This window comes from Lithobates pipiens, unplaced genomic scaffold, assembly GCF_037356315.1.
Source record: "Lithobates pipiens isolate NorthernLeopardFrog02 unplaced genomic scaffold, aLitPip1_a1.2 Scaffold_3, whole genome shotgun sequence".
Taxonomy (NCBI): domain Eukaryota; kingdom Metazoa; phylum Chordata; class Amphibia; order Anura; family Ranidae; genus Lithobates; species Lithobates pipiens.
Window position 1 is genome coordinate 151,386,204 of NW_027507790.1, and position 19,681 is coordinate 151,405,884.

The window sequence follows — 19,681 nt, forward strand, 5'->3', positions numbered from 1 at the left end:
GTAGTGCAAAGTGGATTTGTCTTTTGTAAATGAACCGCATTGAGTTGCTTCTATAGGCAGAACACAAAACTCCCATAGAAGCAATGTTTTTTAAGCCATTATGCATGGAGCTGAGTTTAGGAGAGTTTTGCATTTTTTCTGCCAGAAAGTGCCAAACAAAAATGCAAACCAGTCAAGGTTAAGACTCCATGCACACTAGGAGCTTAAAAACATGACATAGACACAAATTAAAAGCATAAGTTTAGGAGAGTTTATGAGAGTTTAAGAGCATTTTATTTATAGGCATTTTTTGCACTACATGCCCCTCTGCAAAAGCCAGGAAATGATGTACAGTGAAAATACACCTTCTTTTTTTTTTTTTTTTTTTACTATAAAAGCGTTGAAACTCAACGTTCAGAAGAGATAAGAGGAGTTTAAGAGAGACTGACGTTTGTACAGCTCCTAATCTTCTCCAGAAAACGCCTGTAGTAGTCATAACGTGCAAAGACACATAGAACACAATAGAAGTGCTTCTAGAGGCAGGAGAAAAACACATCAAACGCCTGTAGAATCAATGTTTTTTTAAGTACAGTGTGCATGGAGCCTAAAATATGCCTTGCTCTATGGCTAAGGCTTAAAAAAAGTATTTTCTCTTGGGAGTAAAAAAACGCTCATAGGCTCCATACACACTGGGCTTAAAAAAAAGTCTGTTCTCTTGGAAGTAAAAAACGCTCATAGAGCATTTTTTGTACAAAGTCTAGAGGAGTTTTTTTTTACTTTTTTTTTTTACTTTTTTTTGTAAACTCCAATCAGAAACACAATCCAGAAGGGTTTTTTTTTCTGCCTCTATAATGTTTATCTCAAAATATGCCTCTTAACGTCCTAATGTGTATGGACACAAAGGATAATATTGAGTTGCTTCTATAGGCAGAACACAAAACTCCTGTAACCTTTTTTTTATGTTAGGCTCCATGTACACTGGACATTTTTTACAACCTCTCCTGAAAGATTTATAATTTCTTGACGATAGTAACCGAGGTTTAAAACGTCAGTTTTGCTGCGTTTACATGCCACATGTAGCGTTTAGAATTTTTTCAAATAGCCAAAAATGAAAAACGCCTGTAAATGAAATTACCGCGTTTACAAGCTGTTACTGGCATTTAGCATTTCAAATACCTCTGAACATCCCTCCTGAACGCAGTTTTTCCATTCCAAAAAATGCTTCCAAACTCATCTGCCTAGAAATGACTATCAACAACCCTGTGTACATGTACTGATAAGATAACATAGAGGAGAGTTTAGGGGCAGCTGAAACATACACACAACAGCTCCTAAACGTCCATTTACCAGCAACAGTGTACATGAGGCCTTAGGCTCTATGCATAATAGGAACAGAAAAAAAGTCAACGTTTTAGCTGGAAAATATGGCATAAAAAACACCAATTGAGAGCATATTGTACAAAGTTTAGGCAAGTTTTCCAGTAATTGAGTTTACAGGAGTTTTTGCACTTAACAACAATCCCCTCTGCAAAAGTTAACTCCCAAATAAAAAAAAAGTTAAAACCTTATGCTCAGGCTCCATGCACACTGGGCTCAAAAAAAAAGTCTGTTCTCTTTGGAGTAAAAAACAATAGAGTCATTTTTGTACAAAGTCTAGAAGACTTTTACGTTTTTCTGCCAGTAAGCTCCAATCAGACACTCAAACCAGAAGGGTTTTTTTTCCTGCTTCTAAACGTCCTAATGTGTATGGACACATAGGATAACATTGATCTGCTACTACAGGCAGAACACACAACTGTAGAAGCACCTTTTTTTTTTAAGCCAGTGAGCATGCAGCCCAAGAGATAATAGGCGTTTAGGAGCGATTTATGTTTTTACAGCTCCTAAACTTCTCCAGAAAATGCAAGAGAAGAGAGAAGAGTTTTTTTTTTCCAGCCTCTGATGTCCCTGTCAGAAAATGATTGTAGTCGTCATAATGTGCAAAGACCCATAGAATACAACAGAAGTGCTTCTATAGGCAACTGAAAAAACACATGAAACGCCTATAGAAACAACTTTTTTTTTTTGTTGCAAGTGTGTATGGAGCCTTAACGTCCTAATGTGCATGGACACATAGAATAACACTGAGCTGCTTCTACAGGCAAAGCACAAAACCCCTGTAGAAACAGGATTGTGATTATAATAAACAGTATCCACCAGTCTGCTAATGCACAGCATCCATGGCTGCTTCCTCCAGACTGGAAATCTTTATTACAATAGGGGGTTATAACTTACTAAAACTGGAGATGACAAAACCTGGTGCAGCTTTTCATGGTAGCCAATCAGCTTCTAGCTTTAGCTTGTTCAATTAAGCTTTGACAGTAAAACCTGGAAGCTGATTGGTTTCAGTGTAGAACTGCACACGATTTTGCAATGCCCAGTTTTAGTAAATATTTAAATAGATATATATAGATATATATCTCTATCTATAACAATATATATATATATATATATATATATTTCTGTATATAGATATATCTATCTCTCTCTCTATATCTATCTATCTATCTATCTATCTATATATCTATATATATATATATATATATATATATACATGTCTGTATATAGATATATATATATAGATAGATAGATAGATAGATAGATATAGATAGAGAGAGAGATAGATATATCTATATACAGAAATATATATGCGTGTCTGTATATATATATATATATATATATATATATATATATATATGCGTGTCTGTATATAGATATATCTATATATATATATATATCTATATACAGACACGCATATATATTTCTGTATATAGATATATCTATCTCTCTATCTATATCTAGCTATCTATCTAGCTATCTATCTATCTTGGGGAGAGATGTTGATATATATATATATATATATATATATATATATATATATATGCGTGTCTGTATATAGATATATCTATATATATATCTATATCTATATATCTATATATATATATATATATATATATATATATATATGCGTGTCTGTATATAGATATATCTATATATCTATATATATATATATATATATATATATATATATATATATATATATATATATATATATATATATATATATATATATATATATCTATCAACATCTCTCCCCAACAAAAAAGTAAAATAAATATAAATATGGTTGCACTTGTGTTTTTTGTTTGTTTATTTATTTTTTTGATTTTTTTTATTTTCACCTGGTGATGGGACCAGTAATACAGGTCTGTGTAGGGTGCTCCACTCTATGGAGTAGCAAATGGACCCTCTTTAGGCAGCAGTATCCTCAATATGGGGAGAGGGTGATGTTAGAAGTAATAGCAGATTTAGATTGACTGGACAAGCATTGGAGTTGAACTCCAGCTAACACCTTTTAATCGATTACTGCAAAAGTTTTTTTTTTTTTCCTTTTAGGACACAGGTTTTACAGAAATCAATGAAAACAGATCATGGTAAACACCCCTGTCAGTGTTAAATGGTTTGTCTCAACTCTCTAATTGCCACTTTTGCTGGACAGCTTGGTCTGTTAGAGAAAGATGGAAAATAACATACTTATTGGCAGGATCACCAGGTAAAAATAAAGGAAAAAGGAATGCAGTCACCACATCTAGGGATTGTTGAGATGCAGTTTAATCCATTTTTGTTTTGGGGTTTTTAATACCATTTTAAGTAAGACACTCAGTTCAAACCAGACAAGGCTGGTGCTTGACGCCACAAATCCCCACTCACATCAATTCGCTACACCAGTTGGCACATTCCCAACTACTGTTCCCATATTTACCAAAAAGAATACAGAAAGGGGGGGGGGGGGCTAAAAAAATACTCCAGCTATCATTTTACATTCCCACAAATGACATTCATTCCTTTGATGATTAAAATGGAGAACATCTAACCCCCCCCCCCCCCCCTTTCACTGTCCTAAATATGAAAGGTTGTTTGTACAAGATATGAACAACTAGAACATTTAAAAATTTAAAACACACAGTAATGTCAGCCTGTCTTTGCAATGTATAGTTTACCCACAGCAATTACATAGATGTGAGCTAATGCAATGAATGATGCGCTATACTGGCGCATAATGCTGGGCTACACATGCGCCACTTTCTTCAGCAGGTGACAACGCCCGCCGCAGCACACCTGTAAGGGAAGCAGGTTAATAATAAAGGGCACAGACATACATAGAGAATGTTTAATGACAGATAAAAGTCATTGTGCATTGTGCATAGGGAGATCGGAGCCGTGTGTCTCCCCACATCACGGGCGGCGGAGCTTTGACACATTTCCATGAGGTTTCAGCATGGACAGCTTTGAAATTGCCCTATTTATCAAAGTCAGAATATAATCCAAGCGTCCAGAGGAGGCTGGGGAAGTAAATCCCTGAATCAGCTGGGTAACCTTCCAATTTGCACGAGTACTGCTAAATATTTATCTGGAGTGGGTTGGCTGGTACTGGGGGAGCAGAACAGGCCATCAATAATCGTCATACACCATAGTGGGGAAAGAATCAGCATCTGAATATGGATTAGAGCCGCTGGAAGACACAAACCAGCTCACTATTGGCAGCTCAGTGGCCTAGGTTAAAAAATGAAATAGGAAAAAAATAAATAAATAAAAATTGCAAATAAATACCATACTACAGTATTGACAGGATTATACGTTGTAGGACAAATTAAAATTGCTGGAATAAATGAACAAAGAGAACACCAACACAATAATAAGGGATATGATATAAAAGAGCTTCACTAGTTAGGAAAGGAGCTCATAATGTAACATCAAACGGACGTGATTATACGTGTTCTGAGAAATAGATAAATAGCAACACATATAAGAAACAACAGAAAAGTATGTTCAGAACACGAGAAGCGCACTGTATAATGAAGGCTGATATCATGGGCGTATGGGCACTTATAGAATAGCCTATACACAATAATATACAATAGCACAGGCTATATAATATATGCTGAGGGGTATGGGGGTTTATAGCTATAGGCATAAGGAGAGAGGAAGAGGAATTCTGAGAATAATGGGGGAATGGAGACTTACAAGATAGTCCCTATATACCGTGGCACAGGCTATATATATATATATATATATACATACACATATCTATATATAGATATATATATATATATATATATATATATATAGAGAGAGAGAGAGAGAGAGAGAGAGAGGGAGAGAGACAGAGAGACTAATATATTTATATGTAAATACATGACAAAGTCAATACAGGAGTATAGGCTATATATATATATTCAGCTTGGGTATATATATATATATATATATATATATATATATATATATATATATATATATATATTATTTATACCCAAGCCGAAAATAAAAATTCTGGCACAGGCGAGAAAGAGAGCAAGAGAGAGAGAGGGGAGAGTCAAGAGTCACAAAAGCCATGCTGAACATGACAGTTTGGCAAAAAAGAATATATATATATATTCAAACATCACAAAGTCTGCACAGGTTTTCTCTCTCTCGCTATATATATATATATATATATATATATATATATATATATATATGTATATATATATATATGATGTGGAATCACCCAAGCAATATCCATTATATATATTTATATATATATATATATATATATATATAGTGACCCAAGCTATATCCATAATATATATATATATATATATATATATATATATATATATATAGAGTCACCCAAGCTATATCCATATAATATATATATATATATATATTTAGAGTCACCCAAGCTATATGCATATAATATATATATGTAGAGTCACCCAAGCTATATGCATATAATATATATATATATGTAGAGTCACCCAAGCTATATGCATATAATATATATATATATATATATATATGTAGAGTCACCCAAGCTATATGCATATAATATATATATATGTAGAGTCACCCAAGTTATATGCATATAATATATATATGTAGAGTCACCCAAGCTATATGCATATAATATATATATGTAGAGTCACCCAAGCTATATGCATATAATATATATATGTAGAGTCACCCAAGCTATATGCATATAATATATATATGTAGAGTCACCCAAGTTATATGCATATAATATATATATATATATATATATATATATGTAGAGTCACCCAAGCCCATGCTGAAAATGACAAAGTGTTGCTGCCTACACAACACGCAGTATATCAAGCTCACTTGTATAGCATCAAAAGACAAAACGCAGCCTTTGCTGAATAATTTGCAGGCTTTCTATTTATGAGACAAATGCCTAATTTGCACTTCAGTATTGGTGCTATGAGTAGAGGCCTCCCAAGATTATATCTCAATCTGAACAATACTTTGATGTGCCATCTCTCTATTCTACAGCCATAGCCCACTCCATGACGTCAGCCTTCCATCCTTCCAGCACACTTTCTTCATCTACCTGCCAAGTTTGGCCCGGGTTGCTTGAAAAGTCGCAGACATTTCAGTGTTACTTGGGCGCAGTGGTAGAGATTAACAGATGCACAATAGCAGAGTAGCAGTAAAAGCTCCAACACAAACGTGTAGACACCCATATATTTTCTAATGTTAAAAAAAAAAGTCAGCTTGTAGATTGAACAGCAGCTGACAGGAGGAAAACCATTGCCAATAACTCGTCAGATTGAAAATCCTTCCTTTCCGGGTGTTATTTTTAAAGATCCAGCGTTATTAATACGTTGAGAAAGGGCTCCCTTGGCAGTATGTGTTCTAACAGATCTGTCTCACATTCTATAAAACATTAATGCGCCCAAAGCTGTTACAGAGATCTGCACCAGGAGCCAGAAAGCATAGGGGAAGATTTTTACCTTCAAAGGAGCTCTATTATAAAAGCGATTTTTTTTTTCTAAATTAAAAATTGTGTGTGTGTGTGTGTGCTGGATGGGAACAAGGGAATGCACAGATCTCCCTTTCTCCATCCTACCAGCCGCAGTACAATGAGACCTATGGCATACATAGTTCTACCACCCAGTGAGAAAAACCTCGGGTAAGATATCTATATTAATAGATTGGGAATACCCTTTACACAGAGAGAAGAGAGCAGGAAATAATACGATTGCTCAAATAGGTAGCAAAAGAAATAGGGTCATATTAAGAAGCGCATTGTTAGCTTGTGAAAAGCCTTTTCTCAACCATTCTCATCATTCCCATAACTGTATCCATTACACTCGCCTTCTTTTTTTTCCCCCCTACAATAGCGCTCATATGTCGCATTAAAGCCCACAAACGTACAAAAAAAGTCAAACCAGCGACAAAATCCAACAATCACACAATTAGCAGTCAGCGCAATCCAAAAGCAATAACAAACCTGTTAAGACAAAGTATTTGTGGCCCTATGGATCATATAATTATAGATAACCATCAAAGCTTTTTTTTTTTTTGTGTAGCCTAACTTTGCAAGCTACATTATCATGTCACAACCCCCCCATTATCCAAACTAATTACATGACCCCCCCCCCCCCCTAAATTTATCAGGGTATTTTTTATTTTTTTTGGTGATGACCGTCCAGCAATAAACCACCATCTTTTGCTAAAGTCTTTTATTTTTGTTTTAAATTCTCACTTCAATTTTAATTCTTGAAGAACATAAGCTTGGACAACATATATCGCACTCATTATAAGAAGCAAAGGGTTATATCAAAAAATTATTAGTAGAGAATTACAGGAACCCTGGTTTAGAACCAGAAAAAAATACAAAACAGATATAGATACATAGACACAGGACGAGTTTTTTGTTTTTTTTGTTGTTTTTTTTTGTTTTTTATAATTATTTTGAATTATTTTCCCCCTAATTTTTTATGCCTTGCTTTCTTTATGCGCATACAATGTTTTCAATTTTACAAAAAAAAAATGAAAATAAAGACTAGTATATTACAAAATCAACAACAAATGTTCGTGGTGCTTATGTGCATGTGTAACTACACACAGGATTTATCACAAGTCTGTATTTTTTTTTTTTTTGTCTCCTGTACATAATAAATCCATCTCAGTCCACAGCGCATCCATTAGGGTTCTTGTCTGCATATTTTAATCATAGATCCCCTTGGTCCTTTTTTTTTTTTGTTTTTTTGTGTGTGTGTTCCCCAAAACACTCGGAGTTCATTATTGTTCACATCCTAAGGAGTTTTGTCTGTATTGTGTCTACGTCCACACCATGGTCGTTCGCACAGAGTTCTGTCGCAGGGATTGTCTCTCTGGCTGTTCTCTAGGAACACTGGATGGACATATAAGGCCAGTTGAAGCTACTTCCAGATAATAACATATCTCTGATGAGGGTCTCTATAGGGGTTTTACCTACCAAACGGACGAAGAAGAGCTGTTCAATGACTGAGGAGGATACAGTACGCAGGGAAGGCAGCCTCAGAAGAAGTTTGCCGAACCTGCTCGGTTGGTTGGGGTACTGGCTCCTGACATACTCCTCCAGGGCGCATTGGGACTTTTCCTGTAGACTCTCAATGTGAGCAGCATCTGAAAGGCCACAGGCGTCTGCATAGGAGCCCACCATGGAGGAGGAGAGACAGACAGGGCACACAGTTAGTATGGTACAAGGACTTTGTAGTCACATCATTCAAAAAAAAAAAAAAAAAAAAAATCACAAGAAATTAAAGGCTAAAGTACTAAACAAGTCATTTTTACACTGGCCAGGTCAATCTGTTGCTGATAAAAAAAATAACAAAAGCAAAAAAAATTAAAAATTAAAAAACAAACAAACAACAAAAAGAAAAAAGAAAAAAAAAAGCAATAATAATAATAATAAAAACTCTGGACCTGGCTGCATGTAAAAAATGCTCTTTTAGTAAATCAGATTTGCAGATGGATCTTAGCTTAAGAAATTATTTCATTTTCAAATACATTGTGCAATAAGTGATACACCAGTTTATAAGTATCTATTCTCCAAGTTCACAGTCATTGACTATAATAAATAAAAAAATAAATTAAAAAATGGACCTGGCTGTATGTAAAAATAAAATGCTTTTAATCAGATCTAAATATTTGCAGATGGATCTTGGCTTAAGGAGTGATTTCATTTCACTATACAATGTGCAATAAGGGATACTCCAGTTCATAAGTATCTATTCTCCAAGTTCACAGTCATTGACTATAATAAATAATAAATAAAATAAAAAATGGTTCTGGCTGTATGTAAAAAAAAAAAAATGCTTTTAATCAGATCTAAATATTTGCAGATGGATCTTGGCTTAAGGAGTAATTTAATTTCACTATACAAAGTGCAATGGGTGATTCACCAGTTCATAAGTATATATACCAGTTCTCCCAAGTTCACAGTCATGGAGTATAATAAATAAAGAATCAGAATAATGCAGTGTGATGTACTCCCTAGACACCAGAAGCACTCAGTCACTCAGACACTCATAAACCAGCGACCAGTCCTATTCATTAGTCCTACCACCCCCTCCCCCTTTTGCCCAATAGTACTAGCCCTATGCAGCCAATTCTGTAGCCCAAATGCAGCATTCTGGGTTTGTTTTGCTCTCTTATGATGGTGTAAATCACATCTTAGCTTAAGGTAGATGTAGGCATTAGCTTAAGGCACTAACTGCACCCCCTTCACCCAGTTTGCCAGCATGCATTTCATGCTGAATTTGGAAATCATGAAATGTTTATGGCTATAAAACACACCACGTGATCCCCTTAAATCAATCAACCCTCTCTGCAGGTTTCCCAGCTACATGGAGGCATAAAATCCACACTTCTCTATGGGATCAAGTGCTTGGATGGGGAACCCTACAGCTGACACTTTCTAGTAAAATGATATAATAAAGCAAGGATATATAATAAAGAGAATGGTGCCTCGTAGCTGTGCCCAGGAACTGTTTACAGCCCAGCCCAGGCAGTTGTAGGCATGCTGTACACAGACCCATGTCCTCTCCCTCCCATACACCAGCTATATCTGACCTCTGGAAATGAGGACCATAACAGCACCTATAAAGCTTCACCTATTAATTGCCAAGGGCTGCCAGAAGCATAAGGCTTGCTGCAGGAGGGCATGGTGGTTTGTCTCCCTCCCAGTCAATATTTTAAAATAAATTAAAATAAATCGAGCCAAGAAACTGTGACAAATTGGTTTCAAAGAGTGTGAACTGGAAAATAAAAAGTTAGATCTGATGTAAGCTATATCATTCTCCCTCTGCAAAAAGCGAATAACACACGACACATTCCAATAACAGGCAAAGTAAATAAATACAACTCATCATAAAAACTTCACAGTCGATAAAGGTTAGCTTGGTGTTATCTTTAAAAAAAAAGAAAAAAAAAACAAGAACAAGGAATGCAAAAAAAAAAAAAAATGATGAAAAGATGATCTCGGTTTGATATTACTAAAGCAAGGGATGAAAAGATTTGATGTAATTAAATTTATTTTGGCAGATCACTCCCTAAATAATTATTTTTTAGCCCAAGGCTAGAAATGCAAATAAAACAAATGACGATTCAGAACCTCTAATCAGTCTTCAGATGTATGTAATGATCCAGACGTGTTTTGTAGTGTTGATGTAATGTATGCATGTATATTTTATTGAGAGGAAGGGGAGATTGGTAAGGCCTGAGTCCTGGGTATAGCACACATCCACCCCCTGAACACTGCACTAGGGGGGCAGCTGACAGTCCTTTCAGCTAGCTTACCCTCTGCATGGATCTCAGCCTGCTTGCTTAGCTACCAGCCTAATATAATGCCTGTAATAGTCATCTGTATAGACATTTAGACCTCGGAGTATATTAGGAATACAGAGTGATGTTAACGTGATCTGAGTCCTATATCAGCATAATGCACTTTTTTTTTGCACTTGGAGATTAAGATCTAGCATAATCATGACAATGCAGGACTTTGTATGTGTCTGCATGTAGTTCCCAGAAACTTTCAACTCAGAGCAAACAGTTATGTCAATAAACTGAATAAACTGTGCAATCAGGTAAATAGCATTGGGAGGGGGAATTATAGACAGGAGAGGAGGCAGGACTGATCTATCCAGGAGAAAGTCTTCAGATTACATTCAAGTTCCACTTTAAATTGAACAATATTGTCAATGACAACACCACTAAAGGATGTATTTTTGTAGCAACTGCCACTAAGATCCTCTGATCCAATAAAATATAACACATTTTTTTAAATGCTCATTTTAGCTCATTTGTTTTATAGCAGTCTTGTAATGACTTTTAGTTCATTTTGTTGTTTTCATATTGCATCCCCTTCCATTACAGCCCTTTACACAGCATGTGAGCAGAAAGGGTTAAGTCATATGTGAGCTCCATAAATTAATAACGTTTAAAGGGGAAACACGGGTCATGACCTAACCCCTGGATGGAGTCCAATGTACAAAAGGTTGGAACTACTTTCCGGAGACTCCATGTGAAAACCACAAACTGAGCTCAGTGCCAGCTTTACATAGTTAGACCCTGCTAAAGTCGTTTTTAAATTATGCTTCAAAATGCTGTTTTCATCACTTGAGCCTGGTGGATGGGGTTGTAGGGGGGGGGGGTGTAGGGGGGATGTAGGGGGGGATCTCTCAGTAAATTCCCAATCGACTAGCAATCAAAACAAGTTTGCTGTAAAGTTGTAGTGTGCATAAGTGGGGGGAGGAGAATTTTCAACATAGGGGGGGGGGGGGGGAGAAAAAAAAATGCAACGAGGATTGACTGGTAAATCCAAGTTCAATTATTCAAGAGCATAAAGCACCCAATCCGTGTAAATCTGGCATCTTCGTGATTGAGCTGAATGGTGACAGAAAGAAATGCCCCTGTTTTCATCTTCCACATAAAATGACATTGGAGCTGATTTACTAAAGTAGTGCTATATTGCGCTGGGCGATAAGAGGACCTGTCCCTGTTGCAAACACCCATTTAGCTTAAATGGCCTTAAAAAATAACAGACATTTTCATGACATAACAGGCACAGGTTCGCCTGGCTAGCCTAACAAATGACATATTTGTATTTCAGACCCCCATATCCTACTAGCCAGAGGTATTCTTAACACAAAGGGCATTTAAAGTAAAATATTAGTGGTGTAACAGGCATGGGTTCGCTTGGCTAGCTTATATACGACTTATTTGTATTTCAGATATCCATATCCTACTAGCCAGAGGTATTCTTAATAATAAAAAAGCATTTAAAGTAACATCAATTTTAGAGCAATAACAAGCACAGGTTCGCTTGTCTAGCTTAAAATGATATATTTTGTAATTCAGACCCCATGTCCTGCCACTCAGAGGTATTAATATCAGAGAAGGGCATTTAAAATAATAAACATTTTAGTGAAACAGCAGGACCAGGTTTGCTTGACTAGCTTAAAAATGACATATTTTACATTACAGACCCATTCCCTATTAGTCAGAGGCATGGCAAAGAGGGCCATTTAAAGTAGCATCGTTTTTTTTTTACTGAAACAGCAAGCACAGGTAGGCTTGGCTAGCTTAAAAATGACCTATTTTATATTACAGACCCCATGGCCTATTAGTCAGAAGTACTCTTAGCAAAGAGGGACATTTAAGTAACAATTAGGTAACATCATTTTTTGTGAAACAGCAGGCTTGGCTAGCTTGAGATGACATATTTTGTATTTCAGAGCCCATGTTCTACTGTCAGGGGTATTAATAAAAAAAGAGGAGCATTAAAAGAAAACCGAAATGTTGGTGAAACAACAGGCACAGGTTCTCTTGGCTAGTCTAAAATGACATATAATGTATGTATTTGTGACAATGAGGGGCATTTAAGAACTCATGTTCTACTAGTCAGGGGTAATAAAAAATATGGGGGTATTTAAAGTAACTGAAATGCTAGTGAAACAACAGGCACAGGTTCTCTTGGCTAGCTTACGATGACATATTAGGTATGTATTAATGACAATGAGGGGCATTTTAAGTAACAGGAAATGTAGTGAAAAACAGGCACAGGTTCTCTTGGCTAGCTTAAAATTGCATATTAGGTGTGTATTAATGACAATGAGGGGCATTTAAGAACTCGTGTTCTACTAGACAGGGGTATTAAAAAAAGAAGAGTATTTAAAATAACTGAAATGGTAGTGAAACAACAGGCACAGGTTCTCTTGACTAGCTTAAAATGATATAATATGTATATATTAATGAGAATGAGGGGCATTTAAGAACTATGTTCTACTATTTAGGGGTATTAAAAAAAGAGGGGTATTTAAAATAACTGAAATGTTAGTGAAACAACAGCCACTTGGCTCCCTTGGCTAGCTTAAAATTATATATGTATATATTAATGACAATGAGGGGCATTTAAGACCCCATGTTCTACTAGTCAGGGGTATTAATAAAAAAATGGGTATTTAAGATAACTGAAACAGTGAAACGACAGGCACAGGTTCTCTTGGCTAGCTTATATTGACATATTATATATGTATTAATGGCAATGAGGGGGCATTTAAAACCCCATGTTCTACTAGTCAGGGGTATTAATAAAAAAAAGAGGGGTATTTAAGATAACTGAAATAGTGAAACAACGGGCACAGGTTCTCTTGGCTAGCTTAAATTGACATATTATATATGTATTAATGACAACGAGGGGCATTTAAAATAAGAGACACGTGTTTGCTTAGCTAGCTTAGAAATAAGCCCATTTATACATATACATAATGACCCCTTTTTTTTATATTTTAGACCCCATGTCCTACTCTTCTTAATAAGTGAATGTTTCTGATGACATTGTAAGCAGCACCTTCATTGCCCACACTGCTGCAATGCCTCCTATCACTGTACACTGTCTGTGTTCTACCCCAGCCCTGTCTGATGGAAGGAGATTATATGGGAAGATAATAAACAATATGCTGAAAACGTCTCTATTATCTTTCTGGATGTGACTCTCTATGGAAAGGCTCCCTTCAGAACTGCAGGGCTGCATTTGCACAGAATGTTAAAGGGGGGCAGTCAAAGTACACAGCTGCATCTGACCAGCCTGCATAGCAATGACATTCTCTAAAGAAATTATCTGATGTTCAAATCGATATTAATACGGCATTTGCTGCATTACAATATCGTGCACATTTAGGAGCCATTTAATGCAATGTAAATGTTATCCCCCCATGCATGGCATCTATGGAGCTGGGGGCTGGTGTGGGATCTGGGCCTTGCCATCTTTGTGTAGGGGGCTGATCCTGTCTTATTTATGTGCGGAATAAGCTCGCATTTCTAGAAATCACTGAATCAATATTGCAGAGAAAAAAAAAATATATCTCTTGGCATAATTAAAGGCGAAGCTAGGATGACCTTAAATGAATTTCAAATAGCAGCGTGCTTTTTTCCCCCCATCCTAGGCTTTGTTTACATGTGGCAGCCTAGCAAGCTGCTGCCTTCATTCATCTCTCATTAAAAATGTCCTTGTTCCTGTAATAGACACAGTTTAAAGGGCTGCCTTACTGATTACCTCTGAGATTGCTTTTTTTAAAAATCTAAAAAAAATATATATATATTCTACTGGGCGAAAATAAAAATAATAATAACAAATATTCAGTACATGTATGCATGCATGGAGTCGGTGCCTGCTCTTCAATTTGCTGTATTTTCAGACAATCTGTTAAATATTTAATAGGAGTATGGTTTCCATAGCAAAATGATTTATAACTGGAAATTGCCTGGTGTGTTTTTTTTTCCTCTACTGCCTTTATAGATCAGAAAGGATCTGAAGAACACAATCACAAGCGGTGGAAGGGGGGTAATAGTGGGGTTGATCTTTTGTTTTTTGTTTTTTTTTAAAACATGTAGGCTTCTCATTAATATCTGGATTAATATCTGGATAGAGATGCTTTAGGCATACATAAACATGCATGGCCTGCTGGATGGGATAATAAGGCACCCTTCACCATATAGAGCACCACATCTCCAGGGATGGCAGGGGAATGCCTTGTTTTGTGGGGGTGAGATATGGCTGGGGAAACATTCCAGCTGGGATGTGATTGCTGCCAACATGGGATTGAGGGGTGGGTGGAGGGGTGAGTTACAGTATTGTGTGTGCAATGGTCCCACCACCAGCCCAAGCTGTCTACTTACCTGATGTGAACAGGACGATGGCTTTGAGGCAGCTGTATTCTGCAGAGTCTACGTGCAAGGCCTTGAGCTTCTCCACCTGCTCCTGAAAGATACGGATGTGGTCCATAAAGGCCACCACTCGGTCGGCCGACATTGGAGAGGCATGGAGGCCAGCGGCGGCCAGTAGAGGGGCTACATGGAGAGGCATGGAGCATTGGGCTGCATTGAGGACAAACAGCTCACTCCAAGTCAGCCGGAGAAGAGACACCTGGTCAGTGATCTGAAGGTCGGGGAAAAAAGGAATATTCCTGGCCCATTCCACAGCACTGAACAGTAACCGGGCCGCCAGCTCGCAGATGTTCTCAATGCCCATGATGTTGTTGGGTTGCATGCACTGGCTGCCATAGCGGGAGGTGGGGTAGGGCTCTGCCCGAAGAAGGAGAGAGATGTATCCCGACAGATAGCAATGGCCGTTCAGGGGGTCACCATTCGTCAGGGCATATTGGCCTGGGTTCGGTTGTGTTGGAGGCATTCGTCCTCGCTGAACCGCTGACAAAAACAAAGAGAAAGAAGAGGAAATGTGCAACCAGGGCAGAAAATCACATCAATGGCACATATACAACTTTCACATAGACCACACTCTCTGCTATATATATATCTATATCTATATATATCTATATATAAAGATATAGATATATATTTATATTTATATATATATATATATATATATATATATATATATATATATATATATATATATATATATATATATATATATATTGCATGCATCATTTTTACAGCACAAGAAAACTCCACCATTATAATAATAAAAAACACAGCACACACAAAACACAATCACTTCATCATAACACAAAACACGATCACTTAAACATAACACAAAACACGCTCACTTGATATAAACACAACCGACTGATCAAAACACAATCACTTGTACACACCACAAAAAAAAAAAAAAACACAATCACACACTTGATCATACATCCTGACACCACAACAATACACTATGATATTTCTACACTGGGAGCCCTGAATAGGTTGTCATTTTCTGGATCCTCTTTTAAAAGATGATAAATGCTGCTTCTGATAATACTAATCTGAAATGTAATTAAAAAAAAAGGGCTCATTTAATGGAACATGCTGTTGTGCAACTTTAGCAATTCAGTTCATTGCTCAGCTCTAGGAGATGTCAGGATATGGTTAAAGAATAATAATAATAATAATAATAAAAAAAGGAGAACTTACAATAGTTAAACATTGTGGGAATTAATTCCTCAGCCAGCCAATTAATACAGGTAGTAATGCTTCCTGTGTGTGCAAAGCATACTATGAGGGCTGGCACACTGAGTGCCCACAGCTTTAGATGCAAAATGCTGTATTCATTAACTACACGGGAGCTGAACGTAAGCAAGCTTATTTATGCTTCAACTTGGTAAAGCTGACCAAAGTCTGATTTGTGTTTTTTTTTTTTTTTTTTTTTGGATGTGAGCTTATTTGACTCCAGAAGTGCCAGCTACCTCGCCATGTAAACAAGAAGTTTAACACACAACATGGCACACTTTGCTGTTTACATTTTTTTTTCCCACAGAAATTGGCAGCTTGGTACTATGTCACCTCTTCCATAAATCAGATCCATTTTTATCCTTGCTGATCCATGATGACATCCTTCCAGTTCCTTGGCCGTGACCCCCTACTTTTATTAATAAACATAAAATGAGATATTACACTCTTCCACTTATTATTAAAGTTATTTAAACACTTGGGTGATTTTAAGTTGCACAAGGTTTGGGAAAGGATGCATATCTGTTTTTAGTAAAAAAAAAAAATGAACTAATTCAAACTGATCTACATTTTTAGATGAAAAGGGGACATTTTTAGTTTTGCAAATGCTGAGTCAAAGAAAAAAAATGGAGACAAATATATCCCAGTGAGTTTCTCAATGGCTCATTAATGATGCTGTAAATTCCCCCCCCCCCCCCCCCCAAAAAAAAAAAATGATTCTTAGCTCTGCAGAGAGGGGTGGACGTTTTACAGCATGAGAATGGATAGCAGGAATGAAGTCATGTATAACAGAGTGCTGCAAGCCAAACTTCTCCCAGGGTATGTCATGGAGTGTGACAAGGCCAAATGCTGCCTGGAACAAGGGGCAAGGCTGATGTCACCCAAGTGTCAGCTCCAGAAGTTTGTGTTTATGGTGGAGGAGCACATCTCAGCCAACATCCCACAGCATGTATCCACAGACAAAACACAACACAAGGGGGGGGGGGGCTCTTATTATTAATATTAATGGCATCACAATGCATTAAAAAAAATGGGGGCACCATATGAGCATCAATATTTGAACAGGCACACCTAGCAGCAAAACACAGACATGTGCAGAGAAGAAATATTCACCTTCCCTCCTCATGCCCACTTTCAGGCACTTCTTGAGCCGGCAGTACTGGCACTGGTTCCGGTGGTGCTGGTCTATGGGACAGTTCCTATTGGCACGACATGTGTAGGTTAAGTTCCTGCGGACGCTCCTCCTTGAAGAAACTTTTGCAGCCCTCGCAGGTGAACTGACCGTAGTGTTTGCCGCTGGACTTGTCCCCGCACACCACGCACTCGATGTGCTGCTGGCTCTGGCCTGAACCCGGCTGACCCTTCTCCCCCGCCGCCCCGGGAGTGGACGGGGGTCCCGGCTGGCTGGGGGTCTGCGGCGTGTGCGGGGCGGCCGACGGAGCCTGCTGCTGCTCCCTGGCCGGGTTGGGCCTCCGCCGGCCACGTCCTCCTGCGGATCTCTCCAGCTGCTAACTACCATTGCCATATCTCGGGCCCAAAAAGTGCTGGAGAGCGAGGCGTGGGGGGGCTTGATCTTGGAGGAGGAGGAGGAGGAGGAGGAGAAGAAGAAGCTGGCCGTCTCTGCCGTGGTTGCCGCTGATGGGAGCCGTTTCCTTGGATGGGCTTTGCAGGGATTTCCCCCCCTTGCTTGCTAAAAAAAAGAGGGAAGAAATAAAAATGTAGCCGATGTGTGTGTGTGCCGATGGCGGCTCTCTCTTCTCCCCCCCTCTCTCCTCTCCTCTCTTCTCCTCTCTCCCTGTGTGTGTCTCCAGTGCCGGCTGGAGGAGGGAGCAGCAGTCTGATCAGACAGGGCTTGTCAGCCCCGATCTCCCATATAGGACGGCCAGGGGCAGGACCAATGTGGCTCAGCTTCTCCTGACCCCCGACGGGGTGGTGGAGGGGAGAAGAGGAGGATGCAAAGACAAAAAAAAAAAAAAAAGAGGAGAGCCGATCAGAGATTGTAAGTGTCCGGGGCCAAATCCAGGGCAGGAGAGCCATTCAGCTCCGAAGATCCAGAGGTGGCACACTCTTCTCTCTTTTGTCCTTTTCTCCTTTCCTCTCTCTCTCTCTCGCTTCCTTTCCTTTATGAGAAGATGCCTCGATGTGTCATGAAGAAGGTTAGCAAAAGTGATGAAAAGAACATTCCAAAAAAAAAAAAAAAAAGTGAGAGTCTATCCTGGATAAAAAAAAATAAAAATCAGACCATCAAGGAGGAAGGTGGTGGACTGAGTCCTGGGAGAAGATCAGGAGAAATCAGAGGTGGTGGACTGAGTCCTAGGAGAAGATCAGGAGAAATCAGATCATCAATGGTGAAGGTGGTGGACTGAGTCCTGGGAGAAGATCAGGAGAAATCAGATCATCAATGGTGAAGGTGGTGGACTGAGTCCTGGGAGAAGATCAGGAGAAATCAGATCATCAATGGTGAAGGTGGTGGACTGAGTCCTAGGAGAAGATCAGGAGAAATCAGACCATCAATGGTGAAGGTGGTGGACTGAGTCCTGGGAGAAGATCAGGAGAAATCAGATCATCAATGGTGAAGGTGGTGGACTGAGTCCTGGGAGAAGATCAGGAGAAATCAGATCATCAATGGTGAAGGTGGTGGACTGAGTCCTAGGAGAAGATCAGGAGAAATCAGAGGTGGTGGACTGAGTCCTAGGAGAAGATCAGGAGAAATCAGATCATCAATGGTGAAGGTGGTGGACTGAGTCCTGGGAGAAGATCAGGAGAAATCAGATCATCAATGGTGAAGGTGGTGGACTGAGTCCTAGGAGAAGATCAGGAGAAATCAGACCATCAATGGTGAAGGTGGTGGACTGAGTCCTGGGAGAAGATCAGGAGAAATCAGATCATCAATGGTGAAGGTGGTGGACTGAGTCCTGGGAGAAGATCAGGAGAAATCAGATCATCAATGGTGAAGGTGGTGGACTGAGTCCTAGGAGAAGATCAGGAGAAATCAGAGGTGGTGGACTGAGTCCTACGGTAGGAGAAGATCAGGAGAAATCAGATCATCAATGGTGAAGGTGGTGGACTGAGTCCTAGGAGAAGATCAGGAGAAATCAGACCATGAAGGAGGACTGAGCTTCGGCTTTTATTGTCAAGTCCAAGTGTGCGGTGGGGAGGACAGAAGTCAGCTCTGTGCGGTGGTGGTGATGATGGTTGCAGTCTGGAGGTGCGGAGAGGCGATCATCCCTCCTGGATGGAAGAAGAAGGAGCCCAGTGCTGGCTGGAAGCGAAGATCTCTGGGTGGAATGGAAGTGGAAGAGGTAAGGGGGGGGGGGGGGGGGGGGGGGGCGGTAAAAAAAAACTAAAAAAAAAAACTAAAAGAAAAACTAAAAAA

At 38.5% G+C, this 19,681-nt stretch overlaps 1 protein-coding gene and 1 long non-coding RNA gene across 4 annotated transcripts in view; one reads left to right on the forward strand and one right to left on the reverse strand.

Annotated features, from left to right (window-relative positions):
* Nucleotides 1-7,529: 7,529 nt before the first annotated feature.
* NR2F1 (nuclear receptor subfamily 2 group F member 1) lies at nt 7,530-17,830 on the reverse strand. The gene is given in 5 exon segments (XM_077462397.1): nt 7,530-8,490; nt 15,028-15,555; nt 17,419-17,548; nt 17,550-17,779; nt 17,782-17,830. Coding segments are annotated over 5 exon segments (1,218 nt in total). The 3' UTR covers nt 7,530-8,209.
* Nucleotides 17,831-18,486: 656 nt separating this feature from the next.
* LOC143940721 (uncharacterized) overlaps nt 18,487-19,681 on the forward strand; it is a 147,041-nt gene continuing 145,846 nt past the window's right edge. Inside the window, exons 1-3 of one of the 3 annotated variants that reach the window (XR_013263919.1) lie at nt 18,487-18,561; nt 18,604-19,303; nt 19,365-19,607. This is a non-coding gene — a long non-coding RNA (uncharacterized LOC143940721). Of the gene's footprint in view, nt 18,562-18,603; nt 19,304-19,364; nt 19,608-19,681 lie in introns of those variants that run through there. The other 2 variants (XR_013263913.1, XR_013263917.1) reach the window with 2 other exon arrangements.